General features: G+C 41.9%; 2 protein-coding genes across 2 annotated transcripts in view; one reads left to right on the plus strand and one right to left on the minus strand.

Annotated features, from left to right (window-relative positions):
- LOC130360501 (fibrinogen-like protein 1) overlaps positions 1–27,962 on the minus strand; it is a 108,775-nt gene that overhangs the window by 60,356 nt on the left and 20,457 nt on the right. The gene's annotated exons all lie outside the window — the stretch shown is intronic.
- Positions 17,261–26,279, plus strand: POMC (proopiomelanocortin). The gene is made up of 3 exons (XM_056562999.1): positions 17,261–17,396; positions 22,418–22,558; positions 25,290–26,279. The coding sequence occupies exons 2-3, from the start codon at positions 22,433–22,435 to the stop codon at positions 25,941–25,943; spliced, it is 780 nt and encodes a 259-aa protein (XP_056418974.1). The 5' UTR covers positions 17,261–17,396; positions 22,418–22,432; the 3' UTR covers positions 25,944–26,279.

The following is a 27,962-nucleotide window of genomic DNA, read 5'->3' on the forward strand; positions in this document are numbered from 1 at the left end:
TACTGCTCCTATGTACAAGAATATAACTACTATAATACTGCTCCTATATACAAGAATATAACTACTATAATACTGCTCCTATATACAAGAATATAACTAATATAATACTGCCTCCTATATAAAAGAATATAACTACTATAGAGCTCGACCAACGGGGGAACGTAGGAAGGTGAAATACAGTTTATTTTGTTTATTTTTGAGGCCCGAGCACAGGAATATATAAAAATCTTGCACTACAGTAGTCCTTTAAGCAAAATATATCTACTGTAATACTGTCTCCAATGTACAAGAATATAACTACTATAATACTGCTCCTATATACAAGAATATAACTACTATAATACTGCTCCTATATACAAGAATATAACTACTATAATACTGCTCCTATATACAAGAATATAACTACTATAATACTGCTCCTATATACAAGAATATAACTACTATAATACTGCTCCTATATACAAGAATATAACTACTATAATACTGCTCCTATATACAAGAATATAACTACTATAATACTGCTCCTATATACAAGAATATAACTACTATAATACTGCTCCTATATACAAGAATATAACTACTATAATACTGCCTCCTATATACAAGAATATAACTACTATAATACTGCCTCCTATATACAAGAATATAACTACTATAATACTGCTCCTATATACAAGAATAAAACTACTATAATACTGCTCCTATATACAAGAATATAACTACTATAATACTGCCTCCTATATACAAGAATATAATTACTATAATACTGCTCCTATATACAAGAATATAACTACTATAATAGTGATGCTATATACAAGAATATAACTACTATAATACTGCTACTATATACAAGAATATAACTACTATACAGCTCCTATATACAAGAATATAACTACTATAATACTGCTCCTATATACAAGAATATAATTACTATGATACTGTCTGCTATATACAAGAATATAACTACTATAATACTGCTCCTATATACAAGAATATAACTACTATAATACTGCTCCTATATACAAGAATATAACTACTATAATACTGCTTCTATATACAAGAATATAATTACTATAATACTGTTCATATGTACATTCTGCCAAAGTATGGGGCATAAGATGTCTGATCCCCTATGTATAGGGGATAAGATATCTAGCAACGGAGTACCCCTTTAAAGGAGTAGTCCAGTTTGAAAAAATGTATCCCCTACCTAACATGCCCCTCCATGTATCTCCATGGGAGAGCTGGACTGACAGCGCTCATGTATCTCTGGCTCTCCCATAGAGATGCTCGGAGTGGCGTGTCGGCTACCACCTTCTGCAGATAGGGGATACATATTTCAAACTGGACAACTGCTTTAAGTAACACTAGAATATGGCGACACTTTTTATTATAAAAAAAAAGAAAAAAAAAACAGTTGTCATGCCTGTATCCGCCTGTGTTCACACACAGCTATTGTATTGCTTGTGTGTGAACAGTTTTAAGTTCCCTGGCCAGGGAATAGTTAATGCATCTGGCTTGCTAGCCAATAGCTCATTGGGTGTGTCTATTTAAAGTCAGCCCAGTCTAGCCTCTGGGCTAGTGATTGACATCATTATATCCTGACTTGCTAACATGCTGCTTTGGAGCTCTTGGTTAAACACTCTTTATTTGAGCTTTTAATCTATTATCTCTGTCTTAGGATGCACTTTGTATTTTCTGGTTTTAGCCATGGTTAGGTGGCATGCTTATAGTAAATTTTAATCTGTGTTTGTATAGTCGGTTTTAGGATTTGTATATCCTTTCTGCTATGTGTTAGTTCACACTGTGTTTTCTCTTTTATCCGTTATTATGAAGTTCTGTGTTTTATATATCTTTTTTCCTACTGGGCCAGCATCCTGTGCACACTGGTGAATGTGCCGCTGGCCAGTAGTCTATTTGGATTTATTATGGCTGCTCCTTTAGTGGAGTGGAGTGTCTAGTTTGTGTGTTCCAGTGTGAACTGTGTTCCCTGTTACCGCTCCATGGGGACTCCTTGTCTACTGGAGGTGTTCGGAGGGATTGCTATTCCTGTCTTGTGTTCAGTGTGAACAGTGTTCTTTAAATATATCCTGTGTATTTAGGCATCCCTGTTACCTGTCCATGGAGACTCTGTGTCTACTGTAGGTTTTATGAGGGATTGTGATTATTCCTGTTTAGTGATAGATCCCATTTTCATGTCTGTGGGGACTCAGAGGGTATTGTTATTCCTATGTCTACTGGAGGTTTTCTAGGGGATTCAGCTTATTCCTGTTTTGTTTTGGAGTATGTTCAGACTCATCCGTTTTCCTGTCTGGTGTTTTGAACTCTATATGTTTATTAGTTCTTTATTCAGATCTTTGGAGTTCTGTTCATGACCTCCGATCTATAGTGTCCTCTGTTCACATCTGCTGATCTATGGAGTCCTCTGTTCATGACCGCTGATATAGTGTCCTCTGTACTAACTCTTTGATCTGTGCCCTCTGAACTTTTATACTATGGAGTTCTTTGTTCCCGTATGTTTCTGGTTTGTTACCGACTATTTGTTAGTATGTGTTTTTATTAGGCCCCTGCACTTTAGCTCCGGGAGGGACTGGTGCCAAGTTGTCGATCCACCGTTTAGGGTGGATGGGCAAGTAGCCAGGGAGAGCGGTTTTAGGGTCAGTTTAGGGCTCACTCTCCCTGTTCTCCTGGTCGGTCCCTGACACCATTGTTTCTATTGTGCCAAACCAGTAAAACAAAAAGAAAAACTGACTCAGAGAAAAAAAATTCTGTTATTTTTACCATAAAAGCACAATGCCGCACCACAGTGGATCCCTGCATACGCTGCCCATCCATTCAGCTAACCGCAGGACATGTGACATCTCCATGGCTCCTTCACCTACTCTTCGGATGCCATCTGGCATAGCCCTAACTATTGGTAAGGATCATCTCCTTGTGGGTGACCATATAAGAATAACCCTCATATCAAAGGTAGACCTATTCATATCAGCCTTATACAAGTTTTTATCTGTCGGCTTTAGCAGTCTGTGCATGGACCACGCTGCACTTACATACCTGCCACATCAGTGAGAGGACGGCAATATACCTACTCTCAAGAGGGAATATTTTCACCAGACCATCACCTACCTATCCTACCTGGGCTTATTTATCCTAGCACATCTATATATTAGTTATACCTCTGTTTGTCGTATCACGACTAGATATATGTATTCAGTGAGATAAGTGACAGGAATTACTACGTTCCTGCCGAAATACACTTGTCCCTGAAGAGTTGTGCCGCCATAAAAAATGCGTCACAACGAAACGAGTTGGAAATATGTGGCTTGATTTGTATCAATATTGTATGCAAGTGTTTTACTGATATCTATGTACTTGCAAACTATATACTCACCGAATTAATTGCGGAGGCTTTGCAAACCAGCTAGTTTGTTACTGGTGGCTTGTTGTACCTACTGTACTCGGTGCCTCCATTGCCTCCAGCATCAGGGAGAGATAGGAGGTTCCTGTAGCAGGTTGGCACTCTCTAGGAGGACCTCCCCGCAGTAACAGGTAGGGGGTCCTAGTGGACTAGAAGGGCCAGTGCAGCCCAACCCTGGTGACCTACCTAGCACCTAGGAATAGCTGTGTTTGATTAAACTGTATAATTCTTGAATCTCGTTTATCACTACTAAATATGTGCTAACTTTTTTTAAATTATATACTAATAAAATTATGCTTTTATGACCAAGTGTTTCTTCCTTTACGCAATACTAAACTGACACATAGGTCTCTATATATATATATCTATTTGCTCCCCCCCCCCTATTCTATACTGTTATTTTTACCAAATGATAAATTGTGTTTTTTTAACCTTTTATTTTTCTATACACATGGGTGCTTGTTTTTTGCGCGACCAATTGTACTTTGTAATGACATCTTCCATTTTACCATAAAATTCACTTTAAAACCAGAAAATTATTGTTTGTGGGCAGAAATAACAAAAATAAAAAAAAATAAAAAAAACCTGCAGTTTACATTTTTTTGGGGGGTGAGGTTTTGTTTCTACACCATGCACTTTATGGTAAAACTGAGGGTCTGTGGGCCCTATTATTTTTTTTTCCGTATACGTTTTTTTTGTACCATGATCTGTAGATTTTATTGATGCCACTTTTGTATATATGTGACTTTTTAATCACTTTTTATTCCTTTTTTTTTTTATGTGATGTGAAGAAAAATCTGCAATTTTAGACTTTGGTACATTTTTTTATTTACATATTTATAAAGTTGACCGTATGAGATCATTGCCGTTATATTTTAATAGTGCAGAGGCAATTGCACATGTGACGATATGTTTGTTTATTTATTTGTAAAATAGGAAAGGGAGAGGTGATTTTTTATTGGGGAGGGGATTATTCACATTTATTAAAACTTTTTATTATCATTATTTTAACCTTTTTTAAGCTCCCATAGGGGACTAATTATGGCACTCATTAGATAGTGATATGTGTGGATGTCTTTCAGGACACACATGTACATCCTTGTGCGCCAAGTACCAGGCAGCCAAGAAGTTAAAACAAACACAAAAAATGATTAAGACAAAATTGCATTTTTTTCACTATCCCCCCTCCCCCCCCCCCCCCAAAAAAAAAGAAAATTAAGAAAATGTAGCCAATGATTTATAGAAACATCCCAAGCACCATTAAAAAGAACACAAAAAAAACTAGCCCCGTATGTCAAAAAAATAAAAAAGTTCCAGCTCTTTGAACGGGATGATGAAAAAACTGAAGACGTTTCGAGCGACAAGGCCCCAATTGGTTTAGTCACTAAGGGGTTAAGGTTTTCCTAAATTTGTTGGTATATGAAATTGAGACGTAAAACAAGATATGAGGAGTCACCTGAATACTGAGAATAAACCTGTATCCCGAGTGGTAGACGCTGACAGGTTTGCCCTTTGCTGGTTCATGGTAATATTGTAGACTGGAAATCCGGAACGCGTAAAAAATAGGTTAAAGTTTAAGACAAAAAAAAGAAACTGTAAGTGTAAATGCAAGAATTGTATTGATTGACCACAATGGGGGGGGGGGGGGGGGGGGTTGGATTTATCCCTCACTACAGGTCCAGCAATCTTTAGGATGAGCATTTAAAGGGGTAATCCGGTGGAAAACCAATTTTTATTCCCCAAAAATTTACGTGCCAGAAAGTTAAACAGATTTGTAAATTACTTTTTACTATTAAAAAATCTTAACCCTTCCAGTACTTCTCAGCTGCTGTATGCTCCAGAGGAAATTTTATAGTTTTTTCCAGTCTGACCATAGTGCTCTCTACTGACACCTCTGTCTGTTTTAGGAACTGTCCAGAGCAGGATAGGTTTGCTATGGGGATTTGCTCCTGCTCTGGACAGTTCCTGACACGGACAGAGGTGTCAGCAGAGAGCACTGTGTTCAGACTGAAAAGAACGACACGACTTCCTGTGAAGCATACAGCAGCTGATGAGTACTGGAAGGGTTAAGATTTTAAAATAGAAGTCATTTACAAATCTGTTTAATTTTCTGGCACCAGTTCATTTAAAAAAAAAAAATACGTTTTCCACCGGAGTACCCCTTTAAGGCTACCTCCATGCTTACAACCATTGTTTGTTTGTTGTTTTATAGTTAAAGGGGCACTCTGACATCAGGTGAAAAAAAGAGGTTGCAGAGGCATATAGCATTGCTCACCTGTCTACAGTAGTTCTGAATCCACCAAAAATCCATTTGTTTTGAGGATATGTAATCCTCTCCTCTACCATGTCCTCTCACTTCTTCATTAAAGGGGTACTCCACTGGCCTAGCGTTCGGTACATTTTGTTCCAAATGCTGGGTGTGGGCTGCGGTGGTTGTGGCGGCTTGGTCACACACCCTTTATGTCATGCCACGCCTCTCAATGCAAGTCTATGGGAGGGGGCGTGGTGACTGCCACGCCCCCTCCCATAGACCTGCATTGAGGGGGCGTGATGGGACGTCACGAGGTGACGACCCCTGCAGCCCGCACCCAGCGTTCGGAACAAAATGTCCCGAACGCTAGGGCAGTTGAGTACCCCTTCAAGTTGGTGTTTAGTACTACAATTCCCAAAATGCATATCTTACCCTCAGCTACGTATTACAATCCTTCCACCCAGACTAGAGTTGCTGCAGAGCATTTCAGTACACAGCAGACTATTGCTCTGCAGTCAATAAATCTACAGCATTTCTGATTTTAGGAACCAATTTTAATCAATTATATATGTATATATATATATATATATATATATATATATGACATTTTTTTTTCTATTTATCTATGTATTTACGTACTCCGGTACTATAACCTAATTACTCATCACTTATCATGCTCGGTCGCTCTGACCTCTACATACCCCCGCCGCAATACTTCAATGCCCGTACAACTATAATTATCTGTAAATCTGCGCAAAAAGTATAAAGTTGGTTGCCATAAAAAAATAACAGAATTAACTCTTTGTCTTCTGTTCAAGTTATCACCATGCTGACTGCTGTTTAGGTTTTACCGTAACCTAGAGCGCCACCTGCTGGTTTGCTTTACTATAGTTTCCACATAAATCCCGGAGGCACCTGAGGCTTCCCTTCGCCCTCACCGAAATCTACGCCAGCTAGATTTCAGCTACGATTTATGCCTGCTTGTAAATTTGCTGCTCCCTTGGTGTGAAACCAGGCCCATTTTACATCAAGCTCCGCCCACTTGACAAACTCTGCACAAAGCGTCATTAAATTTTTATGCAAAGCCGTTGTTTGTGCAATAAGTTAGCGACTTTTTAAAGTATACACCAAGCACAGGGAGGATAAAATTATAAATTCCCCTCCCCCTTTATGTTTTATTTTTTAACCCCTTAAAGGGGTAATTTAGGATTTATTTTGACTATGCTAAAGAGGCTGAAAAGTTAGTGCAGTTCATAATAATAGTGTCTGTACCTGTGTTTGACGATGGACTCACAATTCTTATGTGATCTTTGCCCCAATGTTTATTTTTACCCGCATACAAAATGAGTGTTGTCTCAGGTTTTCCCAGGTTGCAGTGTGGCCCAAGACATTACATCACTAGTCAGGTGATCAGTGGAAGCCTGTCTGCTTTTATGGGTGGAGCGACTGGGACGGAAGGAGATCATTCTGCAGTGAATTGTAGTTTTGCAACAGCTGGAAGCACCCTGGTTAGAAAACACTGCTCTGTTGTTCTCAACACAGCATGGAAGGCAGCTCCCCTGTGCTTAAATAGGTGGGGTGGCTGATGTGTGGGAGGGAGAAATGTGACCTCCCACTTACAAACAAAGAATCATGGGACCTGTAGTTGGAGGTGGGGAACTCCAACAGGAAATAGCCATTGTACAAAAAGAAAGCAGCATTATGGTAATCTCACAATATAGCCATTTAGCCCCTAGACAAGTACACATCCTTCCTAAGCATGTCCATTACTGTCTGGCAGGTAAGTACTAAAATCACCTTATGGTGGATAACCCCTTCAATAACACTGGAATTTTAAATTTTTACCTATTTGTTTTTTTCCTCATTGTCTATTTTTAGCCATAACTCTTAACATTTTTCACCTACACACCCATATGAGGCTTGTTTTATGCAGGACTAATTGTAATGTGTTATGACATTACACAATTTACCATAAAATGTACCGAGAAACAGAAAAGAATATTCATTTAGGGAGGGGGGGGGGGGTGATTGGGAAAAAAAACTTTATTTTTCAATTTTAGGGCATTTTGGTTTTTTTATGCAGTGCACTTTATGGAGAAAATTACTCTCTTTATTCTGTGGGTCAATCAATGCGATTAAAACTATATCCAATTTATATAATTTTTGTATTATTGTTCTACTTTGAATAAAGTCCCTTTTTTGACAAAAACTATATGCTTGAAAATCGTCCTCTTCTGACCCCTGTAGCTTTTTAATTTTTCTGTATACAGGGTTTTTAGGCTGTGATCTTTAGATTTTTATCGGCACCATTTTTGTTTTGATGGAACTTTTTAGATACATTTTTATTAATGATTTTCTGATATATAAAGTGACCAAAAATATGTAACTCTGGAATTGGGGTGTTTTTTTTACATTTACCCCATTCACCCTGAGGTTTTATTAACGTTATATTTTAATGGGGTACTCTGCCAGAACCCCCCCCCCCCCCCCCCCCCCCCGCGATCTCCCACAGCACCCGGCATTCTAAACAAATGGGGGGTTCCTCCAGCAATGGTTGTGGCGTCACGGCCACGCCCCCATGCCGTGATGCCACGCCCCTTCCATTCACGTCTATAGGAGGGGGCATGTTGACTGACACGCCCCCTTCCATAGACATGAATGGAGGGGGCATGGCGTCACGAGTGGTGTGGCTGTGACATCACGGTCACGGCCTCCAGCTCTGAGCGTTCTGAACATTTCTGGAGCACCGGAGTACCCCTTAAACCATTCAGATGTTTCCACACACGGTAATATCACATATGCTTAGGTTTATTTTTGTTTACATTTTATCGTTAAATGGAAAAGAGAGCTCAATAGAATTTTTATTTAAAAAATTTATTTTTAAAATGATTTTACATCCACTTTTTAAGTTTCCATAGGGGACTAATATAAGCAACCTTTCAATTGTTTTTACAGTTCAGTGCAATGCATTGGCATAGCACTGATCAGTAATCTCGACAATCTACTTGTACAGTCTGCCTCGGGTAGACTGTATAAAAAGATCAACAATCGGCAGCACAGAAGTCCTCTGCTCGCTATTGTAGCTGATCGGGACCACCGCTGGGCAGTGGAGGTCCCGATCAGTCCTCTAATAGATTTTAACCCACTGACAACTATAGTTTTAGATGTTGTGATTGGCATCTAAAGGGTTAATGGCCGCATCAGTGGTACTCTCCGGTTAGCACACTCATGACCATGATCAATAAGACGCTACTGATCTTTTATTGGGAGAAGATCCTTCATGTATATATGAATATATATATATATATATATATATGTTTGGACCTTTATGATAATGTAGTCCGGACATTGTATACTGATATAAAAGTAGACAAACAACTAAAGACTGAAGATCGTGACTCATCCCATTGTTCGGAGTCAGGTGCACTTAGCATCTTGCCCAGCTCCTGGCCATAAATGAAAATCAATTTGTTGTCTCAAAAGATGAAAAGGAGAATCCTTGAGGAACATTTTGTATCACGAAGCTTAATGGCCGAAGCCTTCCCTTCCTCCAGAATAGCCATTGTGCTCTTGTGTCTTGTCTGTTTCATCGTACAGTTGTAAGGAAAAGTAAGTGAGGCTTTCGGAAATATCTGGACTTCTGCACAAAATGTGATCAAACTGTTCTCTAAGTCAGAATTATAGATAAACTCAATGGAGTTAAAGGACTAACACACAGATAGTTGTACCGCTCATCTCTTTTATGGAGCAAACATCCACAGTGCAGGGAGAAAAAGTCTCTGTGTAAATGATGTATCTAAGAGCTAGTTAGTGATAGAAGATTCAGAAGTCTTCAGAAGACGTGTGATGGAGAAGCATAAGAATGGATGAGGCTACAAAAGTTAAAGACCTGGTGTGACATCAATCCATGATAAGACAAATTCAGGACAGTTGAAGCTCTCCAAAGGATTGGGTGTCCAGTTCAAGGCGTACTCCGGTGGAAAAAAAATGTTTTCAGATCAACTGGTACCAGAAAGTTATACCGATCTGCAAATTACTTCTATTTAAAAATCCTAACCCTTCCAGTACTTATCAGTTTCTGTTTGCTCCACAAGAAGTTGTGTAGTTCTTTCCACAGTTCTGAACACAGTGCTCTCTGTTGACACCTCTGTCCATGTCAGGAATTGTCCAGAGTAAAGACGATTCCCCAAAGCAAACCTCTCCTACTCTGAACAGTTCCTAACACGGACAGAGGTGACAGCAGAGAGCACTGTGGTCAGACTGGAAAGAACTACACAACTTCCTCTGTAGTATACAGCAGCTGATAAGTCCTGGAAGGCTTGAGATTTATACATAGAAGTCATTTACAAATCTGTATAACTTTCTGGCATCAGGTGATTTGAAAACATTTTTTTTCACTGAAGTACCCCTTTAGGATCCCTCCACGAGAACAATTACAATCCTGAAAGAGATTGGAAACTACCAAAAGGGTACAGCAAAAAGCCCCCAGAAGACTCTACAAACTGAACAAGTATGGTGTTTTTATTCAGATGCGTTGTTAAAAACTCATGAGCCTGAAGCCAAAGTTAAGCTTTGTGTGATGAGAGGGTTCTGTTGGGGAAGGGCTCTTAGAGACAGTAGCAGGAAACATAAGAGAAAAAGGAGTCAGCTCACCATGTGAAGTAATCAAGCATTCACGTCTTGGCCTGGAGGATCATTCATAGGAAGCACGGAAGGAAATTGGCCGGGTCCCAGGTAAGTACGTAGCAGGAAAATGGGGTGATCCAGCTTCCTTAAAACTTCAAAACTTTAATTAGTCCATGAAAAATCCAAAGGAAAGGTGCAAATTAAAAGCCAAATGAAACACTGATGCGTTTCGGTTTACATGTAATCACTATGACCGCTATGATTAAGGTTTACATGTAAACCGAAATGCATCAGAGTTTAATTTGGCTTTTATTTTGAACCTTTTCTTTCGATTTTTAATGGACTAATTAAAGATTTGACGTTTTAAGGAAGCTGGATCACCCCCTTTTCCTGCTACGTACTTACCTGGGACCCGGCCAAATTTCTTCTGTGCTTCCTATGAATGATCCTCCAGGCCAAGACGTGAATGTTTGATTACTTCACATGGTGAGCTGACTCCTTTTTCTCCTATGTTTTGCCTCTTAGAGACAGTACCAAAGCAAGTAGTGGCCCTTCTACAGTGTACAAGAAGCAAACTGGAGTCATAGATTAATATTGGAACTCTCTGAAAAGCAGTGTGACGCTAACACTCTCCATAGGCTATGTGAAGCCAACACTCTCCATAGGCCTATGTGAAGCCAACACTCTCCATAGGCCTGTGTGAAGCCAACACTCTGCATAGGTCTGTGCGAAGCCAACACTCTCCATAGGCCTGTGTAAAGCCAACACTCTCCATAGGCCCGTGTGAAGCCAACACTCTCCATAGGCCCATGTAAAGTCAACACTCTCTATAGGCCTGTGTGAAGCCAACACTCACCATAGGCCCGTGTCAAGCCAACACTTACCATGGGCCCGTGTGAAGCCAACACTCTCCATAGGCCTGTGTGAAGCCAACTCTCTCCATAGGCCCGTGTGAAGCCAACACTCTCCATAGGCCAGTGTGAAGTCAACACTCTCTATAGGCCTGTGTGAAGCCAACACTCACCATAGGCCCATGTGAAGCCAACACTTACCATGGGCCCATGTGAAGCCAACACTCTCCATAAGCCTGTGTGAAGCCAACACTCTCCATAGGCCAGTGTAAATTCATAAATTCAACACTCTCCATAGGACGGTGGGAAGTCAACACTCTCCATAGGCCCATGTGAAGCCCCCACTCTCCATAGGTCTGTGTGACGCCAACACTCTCCATAGGCCTGTGTGAAGCCAACACTCTCCATAGGCCTGTGTGAAGCCAACACTCTCCATAGACCTGTGTGAAACCAACACTCTCCATAGACCTGTGTGAAACCAACACTCTCCATAGACCTGTGTGAAACCAACACTCTCCATAGACCTGTGTGAAACCAACACTCTCCATAGACCTGTGTGAAGCCAACACTCTCAATAGGCCCGTGTGAATCCAACACTCTCCATGGGCCTGTGGGAAGCCAACACTCTCCATAGGCCAGTGTGAAGCCAACACTCTCCATAGGCCAGTGTGAGGCCAACACTCTTCATAGGTTTGTTTGAAGCCAACACTCTCCATAGGCCTGTGTGAAGCCAACACTCTCCATAGGCCTGTGTGAAGCCAGCACTCTCCATAGGCCTGTGTGAAGCCAACACTCTCCATAGGCCTGTGGGAAGTCAACACTCTCCATAGGCCTGTGTAAAACCAACACTCTCCATAGACCTGTGTGAAGCCAACATTCTCCATAGGCTTGTGTGATGCCAACACTCTCCATAGGCCTGTGTGAAGCCAACACTCTCCATAGGCCTGTGTGAAGCCAACACTCTCCATAGGCCTGTGTGAAGCCAACAGTCTCCATAGGCCTGTGTGAAGCCAACACTCTCCATAGGCCTGTGTGAAGCCAACACTCTCCATAGGCCCGTGTGAAGCCAACACTCTCCATAGGCCTGTGTGAAGCCAACACTAGCCTGAGGAAGTCAACACTCTCCATAGGCCTGTGTAAAACTAACACTCTCCATAGACCTGTGTGAAACCAACACTCTCCATAGACCTGTGTGAAGCAAACACTCTCCATAGGCCCGTGTGAAGCCAACACTCTCCATAGGCCAGTGTGAAGTCAACACTCTCCATAGGCCGGTGGGAAGTCAACACTCTCCATAGGCCCATGTGAAGCCCACACTCCCCATAGGTCTGTGAGACGCCAACACTCTCCATAGGCCTGTGTGAAGCCAACACTCTCCATAGGCTTGTGTGAAGCCAACACTCTCCATAGGCCTGTGTGAAGCCAATACTCTCCATAGGCCCGTGTGAAGCCAACACTCTCCATAGGCCCGTGTGAAGCCAACACTCTCCATAGGCCCGTGTGAAGCCAACACTCTCCATAGGCCCGTGTGAAGCCCACACTCTCCATAGGTCTGTGTGAAGCCAACACTCTCCATAGGCCTGTGTGAAGCCAACACGCTTCATAGGTTTGTTTGAAGCCAACACTCTCCATAGGCCTGTGTAAAGTCAACACTCTCCATAGGCCTGTGTGAAGCCAGCACTCTCCATAGGCCTGTGTGAAGCCAACACTCTCCATAGGCCTGTGGGAAGTCAACACTCTCCATAGGCCTGTGTGAAGCCAACACTCTCCATAGGCCCGTGTGAAGCCAACACTCTCCATTGGCCTGTGTGAAGCCAACACTCTCCATAGGCCCGTGTGAGGCCAACACTCTCCATAGGCCTGTGTGAAGCCAACACTCTCCATAGGCCCATGTGAGGCCAACACTCTCCATTGGCCTGTGTGAAGCCAACACTCTCCATAGGCCCGTGTGAAGCCAACACTCTCCATAGGCCTGTGTGAAGCCAACACTAGTCTGAGGACTGGGAAGTCAACAGTGACCTGTAAGAGAAAAATTCAACTTGGCTCAAGTTCTTTGCCTGGATTGAATTGCTACTAGAAAACTTCTGTACTCATATGAGATCTGTAAACAAAAAGCCTTCTGTGCTAATATTGTATAAAGAAAGAAAAACTGAGTTAGGAATAGTGGCAAATCAAACATCGAACACAGTCAATGACAGCCATCATCATGAGCTTGTTAAGAGGTTGTTGGGGAAAAGGGGGGTCGAAGATCGCTATATTTTTACCCAAAATACTGCAATCAGGTTTCAGGAGGCGCATATCTCATCCAAGGAAAGATGGGTGACGTATGGGGAAATTCAGTTAGGGTACGTTCACACATAATGGATCCTGCGGAGATTTGATGTCAGAGTGCACTCGCCGACTCGCAGGCCCTATGGGTGGCTGCTTGTAGTGGCGGATTGCCGCTGCAAGCAGGCCAGGGGCGGAGCTAGGCGGGAGAACGGGGGTGGCAACAGCTGGAGGCACAAAATGGATCAGGTCACCGGCGGATCTGCAGCGTAAAATACGCTGCGGATCCTTAGGGCAAAAGATCTAGCTCATCAACTCAATCAAGTATATGTGAGATTATATTGCCTTGAGAGGTTGTGAGGTACTTGTCATAAAGTCAGTAGGTGCTCACCTCTTCAGGAACAATTACCAGTGTGTAAGGTAAAACACATTTGAAGTTTTGTTTTGTCGGGAGGCTGGTAGTAAGCCACCTGTATAGTGAGGGCAAACTAAAGTCATTTTTTATTTTATTTTTTTACTTTTGTGCCACTGTGAATATGGATGTGAATATGGATGTTTTGATAATAAAAAGCAGGAGAAGCCATGCATTTGTATTGTGTCACTGTCCCAGACTGCTGTTTACTTCTGTTTGCCGATCCCTACGAGGCAACATCCCACCAATGGTCCATGAGCGGAGTAAGACTTCTAATGCAGGCCGCAGTAGAATGGGTAGCAGCAGATGTCTTCCACATTAGGTAGGCAGCAGAAGACCCCCACATTAGGAAGGTAGATGTCCCCCACATTAGGTAGGTAAATGTCCCCCACATTAGGTTGGCAGCAGATGTCCCCCCCTAGTGAGCTGCAGATTTCTCCTCATAGTAGGCAGCAGATCCCCCCCCCCATAGTAGGCGGCAGGTTCCCCAGAGTAGGCAGCAGTACCCCCATAGTAGGTGGCAGTACCCCCATAGTAGGCAGCAGTACCCCCATAGTAGACGGCAGTGTCTCCCACAGTAGGCAGCAGTGTCCTCATATTAGGCAACAGAGTCCCCCATATTAAGCAGCAGTGTCCCCCATATTAGGCAGCAGCAGTAGTTTCCCCCATGGTAGGCAGCAGCAGTTCCCCCATGGTAGGCAGCAGCAGGTCCCCCATGGTAGGCAGGGGCAGTGGCAGTTCCCCCATATTAGGCAGGGGCAGTTCCCCATAATAGGCAGAAGCATAGCAGTGGCAGTTCCCCATATTAGACAGTGGCAGATCCCCCATATTAGGCAGTGGCAGTTTCCCCATGTTAGGCAGAGGAAGTTCCCCCATATTAGGCAGAGGAAGTTCCCACATATTAGGCAGAGGCAGTGGCAGTTCACCCATATTAAGCAGTAGCAGTTCCCCCAAATTAGGCCGCAGCAGTTACCCCATGTAAGACAGCAGCAGTGGCAGTTCCCCCATATTAGGCAGCGGCAGTTCCCCATATTAATCAGAGGCAGTTCCCCCATATTAGGCAGAGGCAGTTGCCCCATATGAGGCATTGGAAGCCACCCCCCCCCCATATGAGGCAGTGGCAGTTCCCTCATATTAGGCAGAGGAAGTGGCAGTTCCCCCATATTAGGCACATGCAGTTCCCCCATATTAGGCAGTGGCAATTCACCCATATTAGGCAGAGGCAATTCCCCGATATAAGGCAGAGGCAGTGGCAATTCCCCCATATTAGGCAGAGGCCGTGGCAGTTCCCCCATATGTGTCAGTGGCAGGTCCCCCATATGTGGCAGTGGCAGAAGTAGTTATTGGGTGTAACTGCACTGTAATCACTTTTATGGTCTGCAAAGCCTTTGTAGAGCTGGGATCACCACTATATTATCACTGTATGGGGAGGTTTGGACTGTGTACACTAGGATTTATTCAGTATCAGTATAGTCTTCTACTCACTATGTGAGGGTAATGCTTGGTCATGGTTGGGTGGTATCAGTTGTCTCTTTGTATCTTGTAAAGTGGCGCTAGCAGAGTATCCGGCATTGCTCGGTCTTCCTACTTAAACCTTGTGGGAAAAGAAAGTCAAGTTGGACATTTACCCAGAGATGCAGAGTGGAGCTTGTGGAGTAAGGTAGGTCTGAGCTGAGATGAAGAGATAATGGTTGAAGGACCTGTGATGTGGGTTTATTGGGCAAAAATGGTGTTTTCAGCCTTGAGCCAAAACAAAAAAGGGCCAAAAATAGAAGGGGCGTGGCTTGCAAACTGGACCGATGCACTCACCAGGAGATGTAGAGCAGAGCTTGTGGAGTAAGCAGGGCTGAGTTCCTGCACTTTTTCCACAGCAGGATCACCATTCCCATTAGCAGAAGTCCTGAAGGACCAGCCCTTGAGTGAAAATCTTGGATGAGTTCTCACACTTTTTTTTTCTAATGACTTGACCCCTTGGAGTAAGGTAATGATATTGGTAATATTGGCCTATGTATAGTGGTTTTATTTAAAAAAGCTCACCAAATAAACAGTAGACTCCAGGAGCTGCTCCGATCCTACACATGTGCAATGGTCTAATAGAACAAACAAAGAACCTTCCAGTGCTTCAAAAGGTCCATAAACATCACTGGCTTTATTACAATCTTTTCAAAGCAGGGTTGTACAAATCATCAAAATATTTCACTCCCTCCCCCGACATAGGGCAAGTTTCTCACTCCTGTGTGACATTTGTACAACTCTGCTTTTAAAAGTTTCAATAAAACAAGTGATTTTATGGTTTCCATTTAAAGGATTACTCTGGTGCTCCAGCATTCTGAACATTTTGTTTAGAACGCTCAGAGTTGGAGGCCATGATCGTGATGTCATGGACACGCCCCTTGTGATGTCACACTAAGCCCCCTCCATTCATGTCTATGGGAGGGGGGTGTCAGATGACACGAGCCCTCCCATAGACGTGAATGGGGGGGTTGTGGCGCCACGAGGGGGTGTGCCCGTGATGTCACAACCACTGCCGCTGGAACCCAGCATTTGTTTAGAATGCCGGGTGCTGTAGGAGATCGCGGGGGGCCCAGTAGCAGGACCCTCGCGATCAGACATCTTATCCCCTATCCTTTGGATAGTGAATAAGATGTCTATCAGCGGAGTACCCCTCTAATAACAGTATGATGCCCCTTCGCTTCCTTACAGGGGTGCAATACCTTTGCCTTGTCCCAGGAGCTAGAAGCCCAACCCTATGGCACAGAGTCAATGTCAAAACCTTGGTTTTAAATGAAATATTCAGAGCCTGGTCCCTGGTGGTCGGTGTTACAGTCCAATATCCTCAACTAAACCAAAAATTTTATTTGAGATCCTGGTGGTCCAGAATACACTCAGCACCCTCCTCCCCCCCCCCCCCCCCCCCATCCTGTTGCACCCTGAGCTTGTGAATTTCAGAAGAATAAAGCCCCAACCACAGAAAATAGAATATGAACAGTTACATGGTGACTTATAATTTAAGGCCGACTGACGTAAAAAGGAAAATTTTATTCTTAACCAGAAAACACAATGAGCCATTGAATAGACACCTGCTCTGGAGATGATTCATGTGTTATAAAATCCATATGGAGATTAAAGAGTGACAACCGATTGGTTCAACCTAATTGGGAGTAGACCATGGCAGTGGTCAAATGTCATCTGTTATCCGACTCTTTAAGTCCCACTGAAAAGGTGTTAATACCCGTAATTCTTCATTAACCTCCAGTTATGAAAAATTCAATCAAATCTGAAAAAAAGAAAAATGGAAAAAGTAGGTTGTGTAAGAGGCGAGAGGCTAATCCCCCGGTGTGCAGAAAGATATCACATACATGGAGGCTGCTAATTATTTGTTGGGTCCATTCTATGCAACTCTATACCTTGACTGATTCCCTCCAAGACTGCAAGGAAAACGTCATCTGCTACTGAATCCACCTCCCTGTTCTATAGTCAGAGGTATAAAAAGACCTGGTCTAGTGATAGCTCAGCCACAACAAGCAAGAAGTACATAGAGGTCATACGAAAACATTGAAACAGCAACAGGTAAGACAGCAAATAGCATCTGCTCTGACCTCTGCCTCATTCATTCTGCAGCTCAGCTTTAGCTTGTTAGAATTATACATTTCTACTATTTTATATAAATTTTATAGTATAAACAAAAGATCTAAAAATTACCTTTTATTATACTATTAACTATTATCATTATTGCTATAATTTAAAATTAAAATAAAATGAATTAACTCTTATTTAGTCCTTTTTTTAAAATATTGCTAATACATATATATATATATATATATATATATATATATATATATATATATATATATATATATATATACATATAGCAGTCTAAAAATGTAAACATTTTGTCTATCAGGAGGATTAAATCATTTTTGTTTCTTAGATTTAAAAACCTAAATCTAATCTTAATATTACTACTATTATTTAAGTTTTGCTACCAATTTTTTAACTCTAGATGTCTGAATATAACATTTTATACTTTTTTGTAATTTCTTTGATACTAAAAAAGAGAAATGTGCTCTATGCACTGCTAGGCTTGATCAAAAAAACATTTTTTTTATAGTTATAAGTACAAAGTACTGTAGAAAGCACAGTTAAAAAATACATATATCTATCAGGTTTAACCAAGGATAGGGCTGAAGGGTAGGGCTAAACTTTAAAATGTTTTATGTGTTTATTATTTATATTTTTTATGCGTTTATTATATTATATTTAAATTTTATTCCAATATTGTACGATAGTGTATATTATTATATACATAGCCAGTGTATATTGTAATACAACAGAAAATATTATGTCATTCAATAGTTTTTTTTTAATGTAGACTATATTGTAAACATATTTATTTATATATATATATATTTTTTTTTTTTTTAAGTTGTAGGTAAATTTTTAATTAAAAAGCACATACATTTTTATATCTTTAAAAGTTCATGTGACAATAGATTTGGTTCTATTTTGTTAGCCATTGTAAATGATACAGTAATACTTTGACTTTGTGCTGAAAAGCATTTCAAGGTTATTTCACAGATGCAAATGCTTCCTATTCTCATCACAATAATAAAAAAAAATGTTTAGAGCTTTTATCTAGATAATAGAATTAACTTTTAGATTTAACTATAAAGGGTTTCACATAAAAAGGAGTAAAAAAGAAATTGTAATAATGACGAGAAATAATCACAATATACACTGCAAAAGTACAATCTATTTCATATAAAAATAAATAGAATTCAAATGATATTCAAATATTCAAATGATATTGCAACAATGATGAAAAATAATAACAATATATCGCTAAAGTACAATCTACTGAAATTCATATTCTTTAAAAAAAAATGTATAATAACATATTATTAAGAAAAATAAGAATAGTACTAAATTATAATAGCAGAAATGGTAAAGACAATGATAATTTTCAAACAACATTGTAGACTATATAAAGTTAGTCGAATGTACTTTTTGAATTAAAAAATATGAATTTAAATAATAAATATTATAATAATAAACAATAATATATATAATAATTACTATTATTGTTATTATTATTTTATTTGTATTTATCTTTTTATTATTATTTTCAATAGGTGGAAAAATCTTAGCTTCCTATTGGCTGTACAACTTTTCTATTATGCTGGTGGTCAACAATGAAGTGTGTGGGAGGCAATAGATGTCTATTAGCTATATGTTCAGGAACTGCTCTCTTTTTGCACACAATACACTTGTACGTTGCTACATTAGTGATAAACAGGTTAGAATGAATAGAAGGCATAAAATTAGATAGGAAACTGGTACTGCTAAGGAAAAGGTACTAGCCGTTCAATGCCATGCATGATTTCAAAGCCTTTTAACCCTGTTAGGAGTGCAGATTCTATTTATAATATACACAGAAACCAATTAATACACTTCATTAATTGTAAACGTGAATCAATCATATAAAAGATGTCAGACTAAGATAGCAGATCAGGGGATGGTTGTTATAATCAAAAAAGTGTGAACCAAAAAAGTGGGCTCAGGCATCGCGACAAATGTTGGGCTGATGCAACACAGAGTAATGGATGTCCAGCACTTGGGTTTAAAATCTTCAATACCAAAGCTTTATTAGAGACACGATTCTTCCAACGTTTAACAGACACGGACACATTGAACTCTAATGCGTTTCACGTTCAATGCACTTAATTATTGACTCTATAATTAAGCACATTGAGCGTGAAACGCGTTAGAGATCTCTGTGTCCATGTCTGTTGAACGTTGGAAGAATCGTGTCTCTAATAAAGCTTCAGCATTGAAGATTTCACACCCAAGAGCTGGACATCCATTCTTTTGTGTTGATTATGCCATGGGGTAAAAAAAAAAATCATCAATATGGCCAACAATATGGCACTTTTGAACAATGGTCAACTAAAATAGTCAAAATCATCCACTTTGTTCGACTTTTATTTCATGTATGGGCAGCCTCATTCAGGAGGAGATATGTCTGGCAAACCGGCGCTGCAGAAAAGAGTGGAAGTTGAACCGGTAGAACTGATTCCATTCATTTGAACAGGACAAGTTAATCTGGGCGCCAGATTGCACGGTGCAGGAAGGGAGGAACTCATCTTGCAGTGTTACCCCATCTGGCGTGCAAAAATAAAGGGCGACGGATCCAAGACAACTGGTGCCAACTGATGCACGTTGCCATCAGTTGTGGCATCAGTCGTGGACAGTTTGAGGCTGGGTTAACTAAGTCGGATGGCCAGTTAAGTTGAACTCAGCCAATTGAGTTGAACCCCACCTAGGAAACTTTGACAGAAACTCAATGGTGAGATAGAAAAATGATAGTTACAGTTCGAAGGGAAAAAAAAGCCATCATGGAAACCACTGTCAATCCAAATTTTTCTTTCATAAAGTGAAGGACCACCTATACATCCATCACACACATTAGATGGACCGGACGATTATCTTATGGGTATGGGGCTCTCTAGACTCTCCTCAATGGTAAATGTTGGGGAAAAGAAAGATCCAACATGAGATCTAGAAGAAGAGTCTGGCAGTGGCTTATCCCATCCTTGAGCATGTTAATACGTAGAGAACTTGAGAATAACAGCTGTTGGCCAAAGAAACAATTGGCCAACAGCTATCAGGAATGGTTGGCTACGTTTATGGTACAAGGGTTTTACTGGCCAGGAGAGAAGGGTCTGGGTTTGTCTCCCACTCCCCAACATGACCCTATCTTGACTAGCAATGGAGTTCCTCTTAAGAGCGGAGTTCTTCCCGGGATCTTACCAGTAAAGGGGATGGGACAACTAGGGTTGGAGTCTTCTCTACAATGGTCCCCATAGCATTGGCATGGTCTGCATCTAAGCTTCTGTTTCTAAACCAGTAACTTCCACCTGCTGCAAAACTACAACTCCTAGCATGCCCGGACAGCCGTTGGCTGTCTGGGCATGCTAGGAGTTGTAGTTTTGCAACGTTTGAAGGTCCACAGTTTGGAGACCACTTATTTATAAAAAGGAAAAAAAACTTATCCCCTACAGCGGGATAAGTGTCTGATTGTGGGGGGTCCGACTGATGGGATCTTCCGATACAGATCTATGGGAGAGACGGGGAGGCACGAATGCTGCATCCGCCCCTCTCCCATAGAGATACATGAAGGGGGCGTGTCGGTTGAAACGTCATGCCCGAGAGAGCCGTGGTAGAGCCGGGCCCCATGTAGGAGATCACAGGTGGTTCCCAGCATTCTGACCCCCCGCGATCAGACATTTATGCCCCCTGTGGATAGGGAATACGTTTTTTTTCACTGCATATTTCCTTTAACTTCTAATCCTTTCCATTTAATTCTCATGACCTCAAGTTTTTCATATATTTTTCTTCTTATAGAATTTTAAATTGTTTGGCAGCAATGAAGGTTATTGTGCACTCACATCCCTTATATAATGATATTCACAATACAAATGTCATGTTCTAACCTTCCTAACACAATGATTAGATCAGCCGGATTGAAGAGTGGTATCAAAGAGCGTCTCTTGCTCTGGAGGACCTGGGATACTTGGGCTATTTGCACAGAATGGGGGATCATGCAATTTCTTCTTTCCCCTGTGGTGGCACTGCAGTGCAATCAAACAGTTGCTGTCTGCTACCCTATAGGTTCCATCTGATTACTTGGGGGTCTCACTTTGTAATAACCTTCTTTTGATCCATCTGAGGCTGGGTCCACACTACGTTTTGTCCCATACGGGAGCGCATACGGTAGGAGGGAGCTAAAAGCTCGCGCTCCCGTATGTGACCGTATGCGCTCCCGTATGCCATTCACTTCAATGAGCCGACCGGAGTGAAACGTTCGGTCCGGTCGGCTCATTTTTGCGCCATATGCGCTTTTACAACCGGACCTAAAACTGTGGTCAACCACGGTTTTAGGTCCGGTTGTAAAAGCGCATACGGCGCAAAAATGAGCCGACCGGACCGAACGTTTCACTCCGGTCGGCTCATTGAAGTGAATGGCATACGGGAGCGCATACGGTCACATACGGGAGCGCAAGGTTTTAGCTCCCTCCTGCCGTATGCGCTCCCGTATGGGACAAAACGTAGTGTGGACCCAGCCTTAATCGGGAGCTGAGAAAAGTGGAGATCCTCTTTCAAAATCATTTACCTGTTACTTAAAGGGGTACTCCAGAGGGGGGAAAAAATTCAAATCAGCTAGTAAGAGAAAGTTATATAGATTATTAAATTACTTCTATTTAAAAAGCTTAACCTTTCAAGTACTTATCAGCTGCTGTATGCTCCAGAGAAAGCTGTGTAGTTCTTTCCAGTCTGACCACAGTGCTCTCTGCTGCCACCTCTGTCCATGTCAGGAACTGTTTTCTATGGGATTTGCTTCTGCTCTGGATGGTTCCTGACATGGACAGAGGTGGCAGCAGAGAGCACTTTGGTCAGACTGGAAGTAGTTGTAATGTGAATTGCAGCCTGTTGAAGGTTTTGCTACCATGTTTGCTCAAACAAAAAATTTTATCCAACAATTTCTAACTCCAACTAAGTCCATTCTTGTCTCTCATATTGTCTAATTTCAGCCGTCCTGCGTGAGAATGTTGCAGCCAGGGTGGAGCTGTATCCTGACAATACTTGGAGTGATATGTCATGTCGGCGAGGTCCAGAGTCAGTGCTGGGAAAGCAATAAATGTACAGATCTCAGCAGCGAGGAGGGAATACTGGTAAGAACCATCTGTAGACTATTGTCCGCATCATCCATCATCTATGGTCCATCATGAACTACACATCTCCCCCCAGAGACAACCAAGGGAAGGTCATGTGAGGCATCTCTTATGGACACACATGGCATAGGATTTTTTTCCATCTTTCTTTCTCTCTCAAGACTTGCAACCATCTCGGGGAAAGTGAGGTCAAATGCATTCATGAAAGATGAGTCCATCAAATTCAGTGGAAAAAAAATTCTCAGAATTTCTTTGCCCAATTTTGTAATATTGCTCCAGTTGGTAAGCGAATGATTCCTTCCTCTGCACTAAAGGCACCAATCTGTCTTGTAGTTAAAGGGGTACTCTGCCCCTAGACATCTTATCCCCTATCCAAAGGATAGGGGATAAGATGTCTGATCACGGGTGGTCCCGCATCTCGGGACCACCATGATCTCGACTGCAGCGAACTTTGCTCCATGCTGGATAACTGGCGATGCAGAGGCTTGTGAATTCATGGCAACTCCCCCTCGTGATGTCACAGCCAAGCCCCCTCAATGCAAGTCTCATAGCCGCAGGGAGATCAGAGGCAATGAGATATCCTTTCCCCTATCCTTTGGATTGGGGATAAGATGTCTAGGGGCAGAGTACCCCTTTATTTATGAAGGGTTTATGTAGCTTCTAATCTTGATCTAACTTGGAGAGTGCAAATGGACAATTAATCTAATAAAAAAAAATTTTTTTGCTTTTCTCCAAGAAAATTATACCCAATTTGCTCAAATTTTACACTTAGAACCATCATGATCACTTTTGATTGTGGAGCTTCAACAATGATCTGGGAAATGTCATATTAGGAAACAGCAAGGGATTCTTTTGCTGACATAGCTATGTACAGTACAACCATCTCAGACGAGCTAGTCATTGGATACCTACATCGGGCCCACAATAGTCTTATGTTTTGTGTTTTTTGATGGCCTGATAGTGACCATCTCCATTTTGTAGCATAGTTACAGAGCCAAAGTCTCATTTCTGAATATTCAGAGAGATTCCATTGTAGTTAAAGGAGTACTCTGCTGCTCAACATTGTTTTGAACGCTTAGAGCCGGCACTGATGGCTCGTGACATCACAGCCCTGCCCTCTAGTGGCGTCACACTCCGCCCCTTCAATGCAAGTCTATAGGAGGGAGAGTGGCAGCTGCCTCGCCCCCTCCCATAGACTTGCATTGAGTGGGCATGGCCATGACGTCACGGGCCCCCGGCAGAACATTTTGTTCCGAACACTGAGCAGCGGAGTACCCCTTTAACCTCTTGGGGATGCAGGGCGTATGCATACGCCGTGTATCCCTGATCCTTAAGGACTCCAGTATAACGGGTTTAAACCTTTCTCATCGGCGGAGAACGGGTTAAACCCAGTGGGTCCCGGTTGCTAAGGGCCGCCAGGACCCACGTCTAATGCCGGGCATGGCCGATCGGGCCGATGCCCGGCATTAACCCTTTAGACGCTGCGATCAAAGTTGATCACGGCATCTAAAATGAAAGTAAAAGAATCCTGGCAGATCAGCGGTGCTGATCGGGACTATCATGACAAAATCGTGATGTCCAGATCACCTTACCGGACGACGGGAGGGTCCTCACCTGCCTCTCTGTTGTATCATCGGCAATCTATTGCTCCATGCCTAATAAAAGTTCATTAACTCCTTCCCTATTTAAAGTTTAAAATCACCCCCTTTTCCCATTTTTGTTAAATAAAATAATGTAATAAAGAATAGAAATAATCATATGTGGTAAATGTCCAAACTTTTAAAATATAATGTTTGCTAAACCGCACGGCTGATGGCGTACACGTAAAAAAATACCAAAGTTCAAAATTGTGCATTTTTGGTCACTTCAAATACCATAAAACTATTAATAAAAAGCGATCAAAAAGTCCCATCAAAACAAAAATGGTACCGATAAAAACTACAGATGACGATGCAAAAAATGAGCCCTCATACTGCCCCGTACACGGACAAATAAAAAAGTTATAGGGGTCAGAAAATGCCAATTTTAAACATACAAATTTTGGTGCATGTAGTTTATAATTGTTTTAAGTATTAAAATAAAACCCATATAAATTGGGTATCCTTGTAACCGTATGGACCTACAGAATAGAGATAAGGTGTCATTTTTACCGAAAAGTGCACTGTGTAGAAACAGGAGCTCCCAAAATTTACAAAATGGTCAAAAAGTTTCACCCCACAAATAATGTTTTTTTGGGGTTTTGCCGCAGGTTACATTATAAAATAAGTGGTCATTACAAAGAACAATTGGTGATGCATAAAACAAGCCCTTATATGGGTCTGTAGGTGCAAAATTGAAAGTGTTATGATTTTTAGAAGGGAAGGAGGAAATAGCAAAAATGCAAAAACGAAAATCCTTAAGGTGAAAATAGTCTGAGTACCTAAGGTTTAAAGCTTTGCGTCCTCGTTCATATCTTTCCTCCAAAATCATTACGGAACCGATGCACCATAATATGAGAAGGGAAAGGCGTAATCTTCAATGACACACAATCTGTAACATTGTCGCTCCCACTACTATGTGGGTTAGAGGGGACATATGGCCTCAGCAGGTACCAGGGCTTCCTCTGCACCCCTTATACCTATATCCTACTCTTCCTAATTCACTCTTTGAACCTTCAACTCATCTTCATATTCCGGCACAGTGCTCCCCATATTTGTCCTATTATCTGGTTAACGGTCCTTGTTTTTACCAGGAATGTATTAAAGCCTGCAAGATGGACCTGTCCGCAGAGTCACCAGTGTTTCCTGGGAACGGGCATATGCAACCACTCTCCGAAAACGTCCGGAAGTATGTCATGAGCCACTTCCGCTGGAATAAGTTTGGCAGGAAGAACAGCACCGGTAGTGATAGCAACAATGCTGGTTACAAACGGGAAGATATAGCCAACTATCCCATATTTAACCTGTTCCCTGCGAACGACAACCCAAACACACAAGACAGCAATATGGAAGAAGAAGCATTGGACAGGCAAGACAATAAGAGGTCGTACTCTATGGAACACTTCCGATGGGGCAAACCAGTCGGCAAGAAAAGGAGACCCGTTAAGGTTTTCCCAAGCGATGCGGAAGAAGAGTCGTCGGAAATCTACCCAACGGAGTTCAGAAGAGAGTTGTCTCTAGAGTTTGACTACCCCGAGACCAGCTCCGAAGAAGAAATGGATGACAGCAGGTTAATGGAAAGCCCAATGAAAAAAGATAAGAAGTACAAAATGCATCATTTCCGATGGGCAGATCCACCCAAAGACAAAAGATACGGAGGATTCATGACCCCCGAGCGCAGTCAGACCCCACTAATGACTCTCTTCAAAAACGCCATCATTAAGAATGCCCACAAAAAGGGTCAATAGGACGGAAGAGTCTACACAATCAGCATCCTACAGGGGCTACCAGCATGTCTTTTCTAGGGTCCGATATCTGACCCTGATCAACCACTATGAATCTACTCTGTAGTTAGCCGCATAATCCCGTAACCCATGTTCTGTCACATTTGGTTTTTTGAATGTTCTGTACAAAGTTAGCAGAGTCCATATGGAAAGACCTGCGGCAGCGTTGTACATAAGGGAAAGGTAGATGTTCCTATCGGTGAATCTCTAGTTTTCTGTTTGCTAAATTATTTTCATATCTGACCAAAATGTACAATAATGTAAATGAATGGGAGAATAAACGTTTACAATCTTACTGGCTACCGGTCTAATCCTTCTGTTCCTCATCGTAATATTCCTTTAAAGCCACCCAAAAAAATAAACATACCAACAATAAAGAAGCATTACAGTTTTTTTCCTCCCCATATCATGTACATTCAACATCACTAGTCATACAGCGCCGTTTTTTAATTCACTGCATTTATGGGTTTCATTAATGCAACTGGGTCATGTGATCACCAGTCTGACCCACAGAAAATCACAGTGTTTAATGTCTCAGAGGAAGTGGTCAGTCCTGGGTCATATGACTTCCTATAAACTATAGGCTGACATAATCTGATATCAGATCCCTTCTGCCAGCTCCCAGACCGCTCCAGCTCTATCTGTATACTGCTGCTGCTATCTCTATAGGATAAGGGTCTATAGTAGTTATACACCTCCCTACAGCTCTGTCTATATACCGCTGCTGTCTCTATGGGATCAGGATATATAGTATCCCCGCAATCTCCGTGAAGCACCCGCATGTGTTTTCGGGACTGGAGAAGTGACATAATGCCACGCCCCCTTGTGACATCATGCCACTCCCCTTCAATTCATGTCTATGGGAGGGCGTGATGGCCGACATGAATGGAGGGGGTGTGGCATGACATCACGAGGGGGGCATGGCATTGTGTTATGTCTCCAGTCCTGGAAAGAAAGAGCTTTATGAGACTGGAGACACAGCCCCCCATAGAATATGGGTGCTGCACGGAGATTGTGGGGGGTCCCAGCGGCAGGCCCCAGTGATCAGACATCTTATCCCCTATGCTTTGGATAGAGGATAAGATGTCTTTGGCCAGATAACCCCTTTAAAGTTATCAACATTAGTGTTGGGCGCGAATATTCGCATTTCAAATTTTTATCATGAATATCGCAATTTTGCAAATTCCTCGAATATTGCGAATATATTTGCTATATATTCGAAATTACGAATATTCACTTTTTTCCGCATATGCGCATATTCCTTCACTTGATTCTAATTGACCCACTTTTCACTTGTGGGTCAATTAGAATGATGCAAATACACTTCTCAGAGGTTATCAACAATATCCCCAGCAACCAATAGTAAAGTTGCCCACCCCCTCACTGTTTTCTCCAATACGCAAATATGCTAATATTTGCATATGCGAATATTCGCATATGCGAATATTCGCATATGCGAATATAACAAATACGCAAAATTCGCGAATATAAGACGAATATTCATCTATATATTCGCAAAATATCGCGAATTCGAATATGAGCAATGCCGCTCATCACTAATCTACATATAAGGAGGTGATCATGGGGGCAGGCCCGTCGCTAAAGGAGAGGCAAACCAAGCTGCCCTGGGCCCCAAGCAGAGCCGGTACTTGTTGTGCTTCCTTTAAAGCTGCAGCCGCCTGAGCACCTCTCGAGTTCCTCTCCTTCCATGTAGCGTGGCCGAGCTACTCTTCCTCCTGGCCGTCAGTCCGGCCGGGTACCGCATGGTACAGGAACAGGAGATTCAGTTTCCTTTTCCCGGCCGGACTGACAGGAAGTGGACACTGAGTGCTCACTTCCTTTCAGCCCGGCTGGGAACAGGAAACAGAATCTCATGTACCACGCGCTACCCTGAGTGACAGCCAGGAGGTAGAGGAGCCCGGCTACAGGGTCCAGGGAAAGAGCCGGAGGAGGTAACTGAGAACATAGGTAGGGTAGGGAGGG

The sequence above is a fragment of the Hyla sarda genome, chromosome 3, assembly GCF_029499605.1.
Source record: "Hyla sarda isolate aHylSar1 chromosome 3, aHylSar1.hap1, whole genome shotgun sequence".
NCBI classification, from domain to species: Eukaryota; Metazoa; Chordata; class Amphibia; order Anura; family Hylidae; genus Hyla; species Hyla sarda.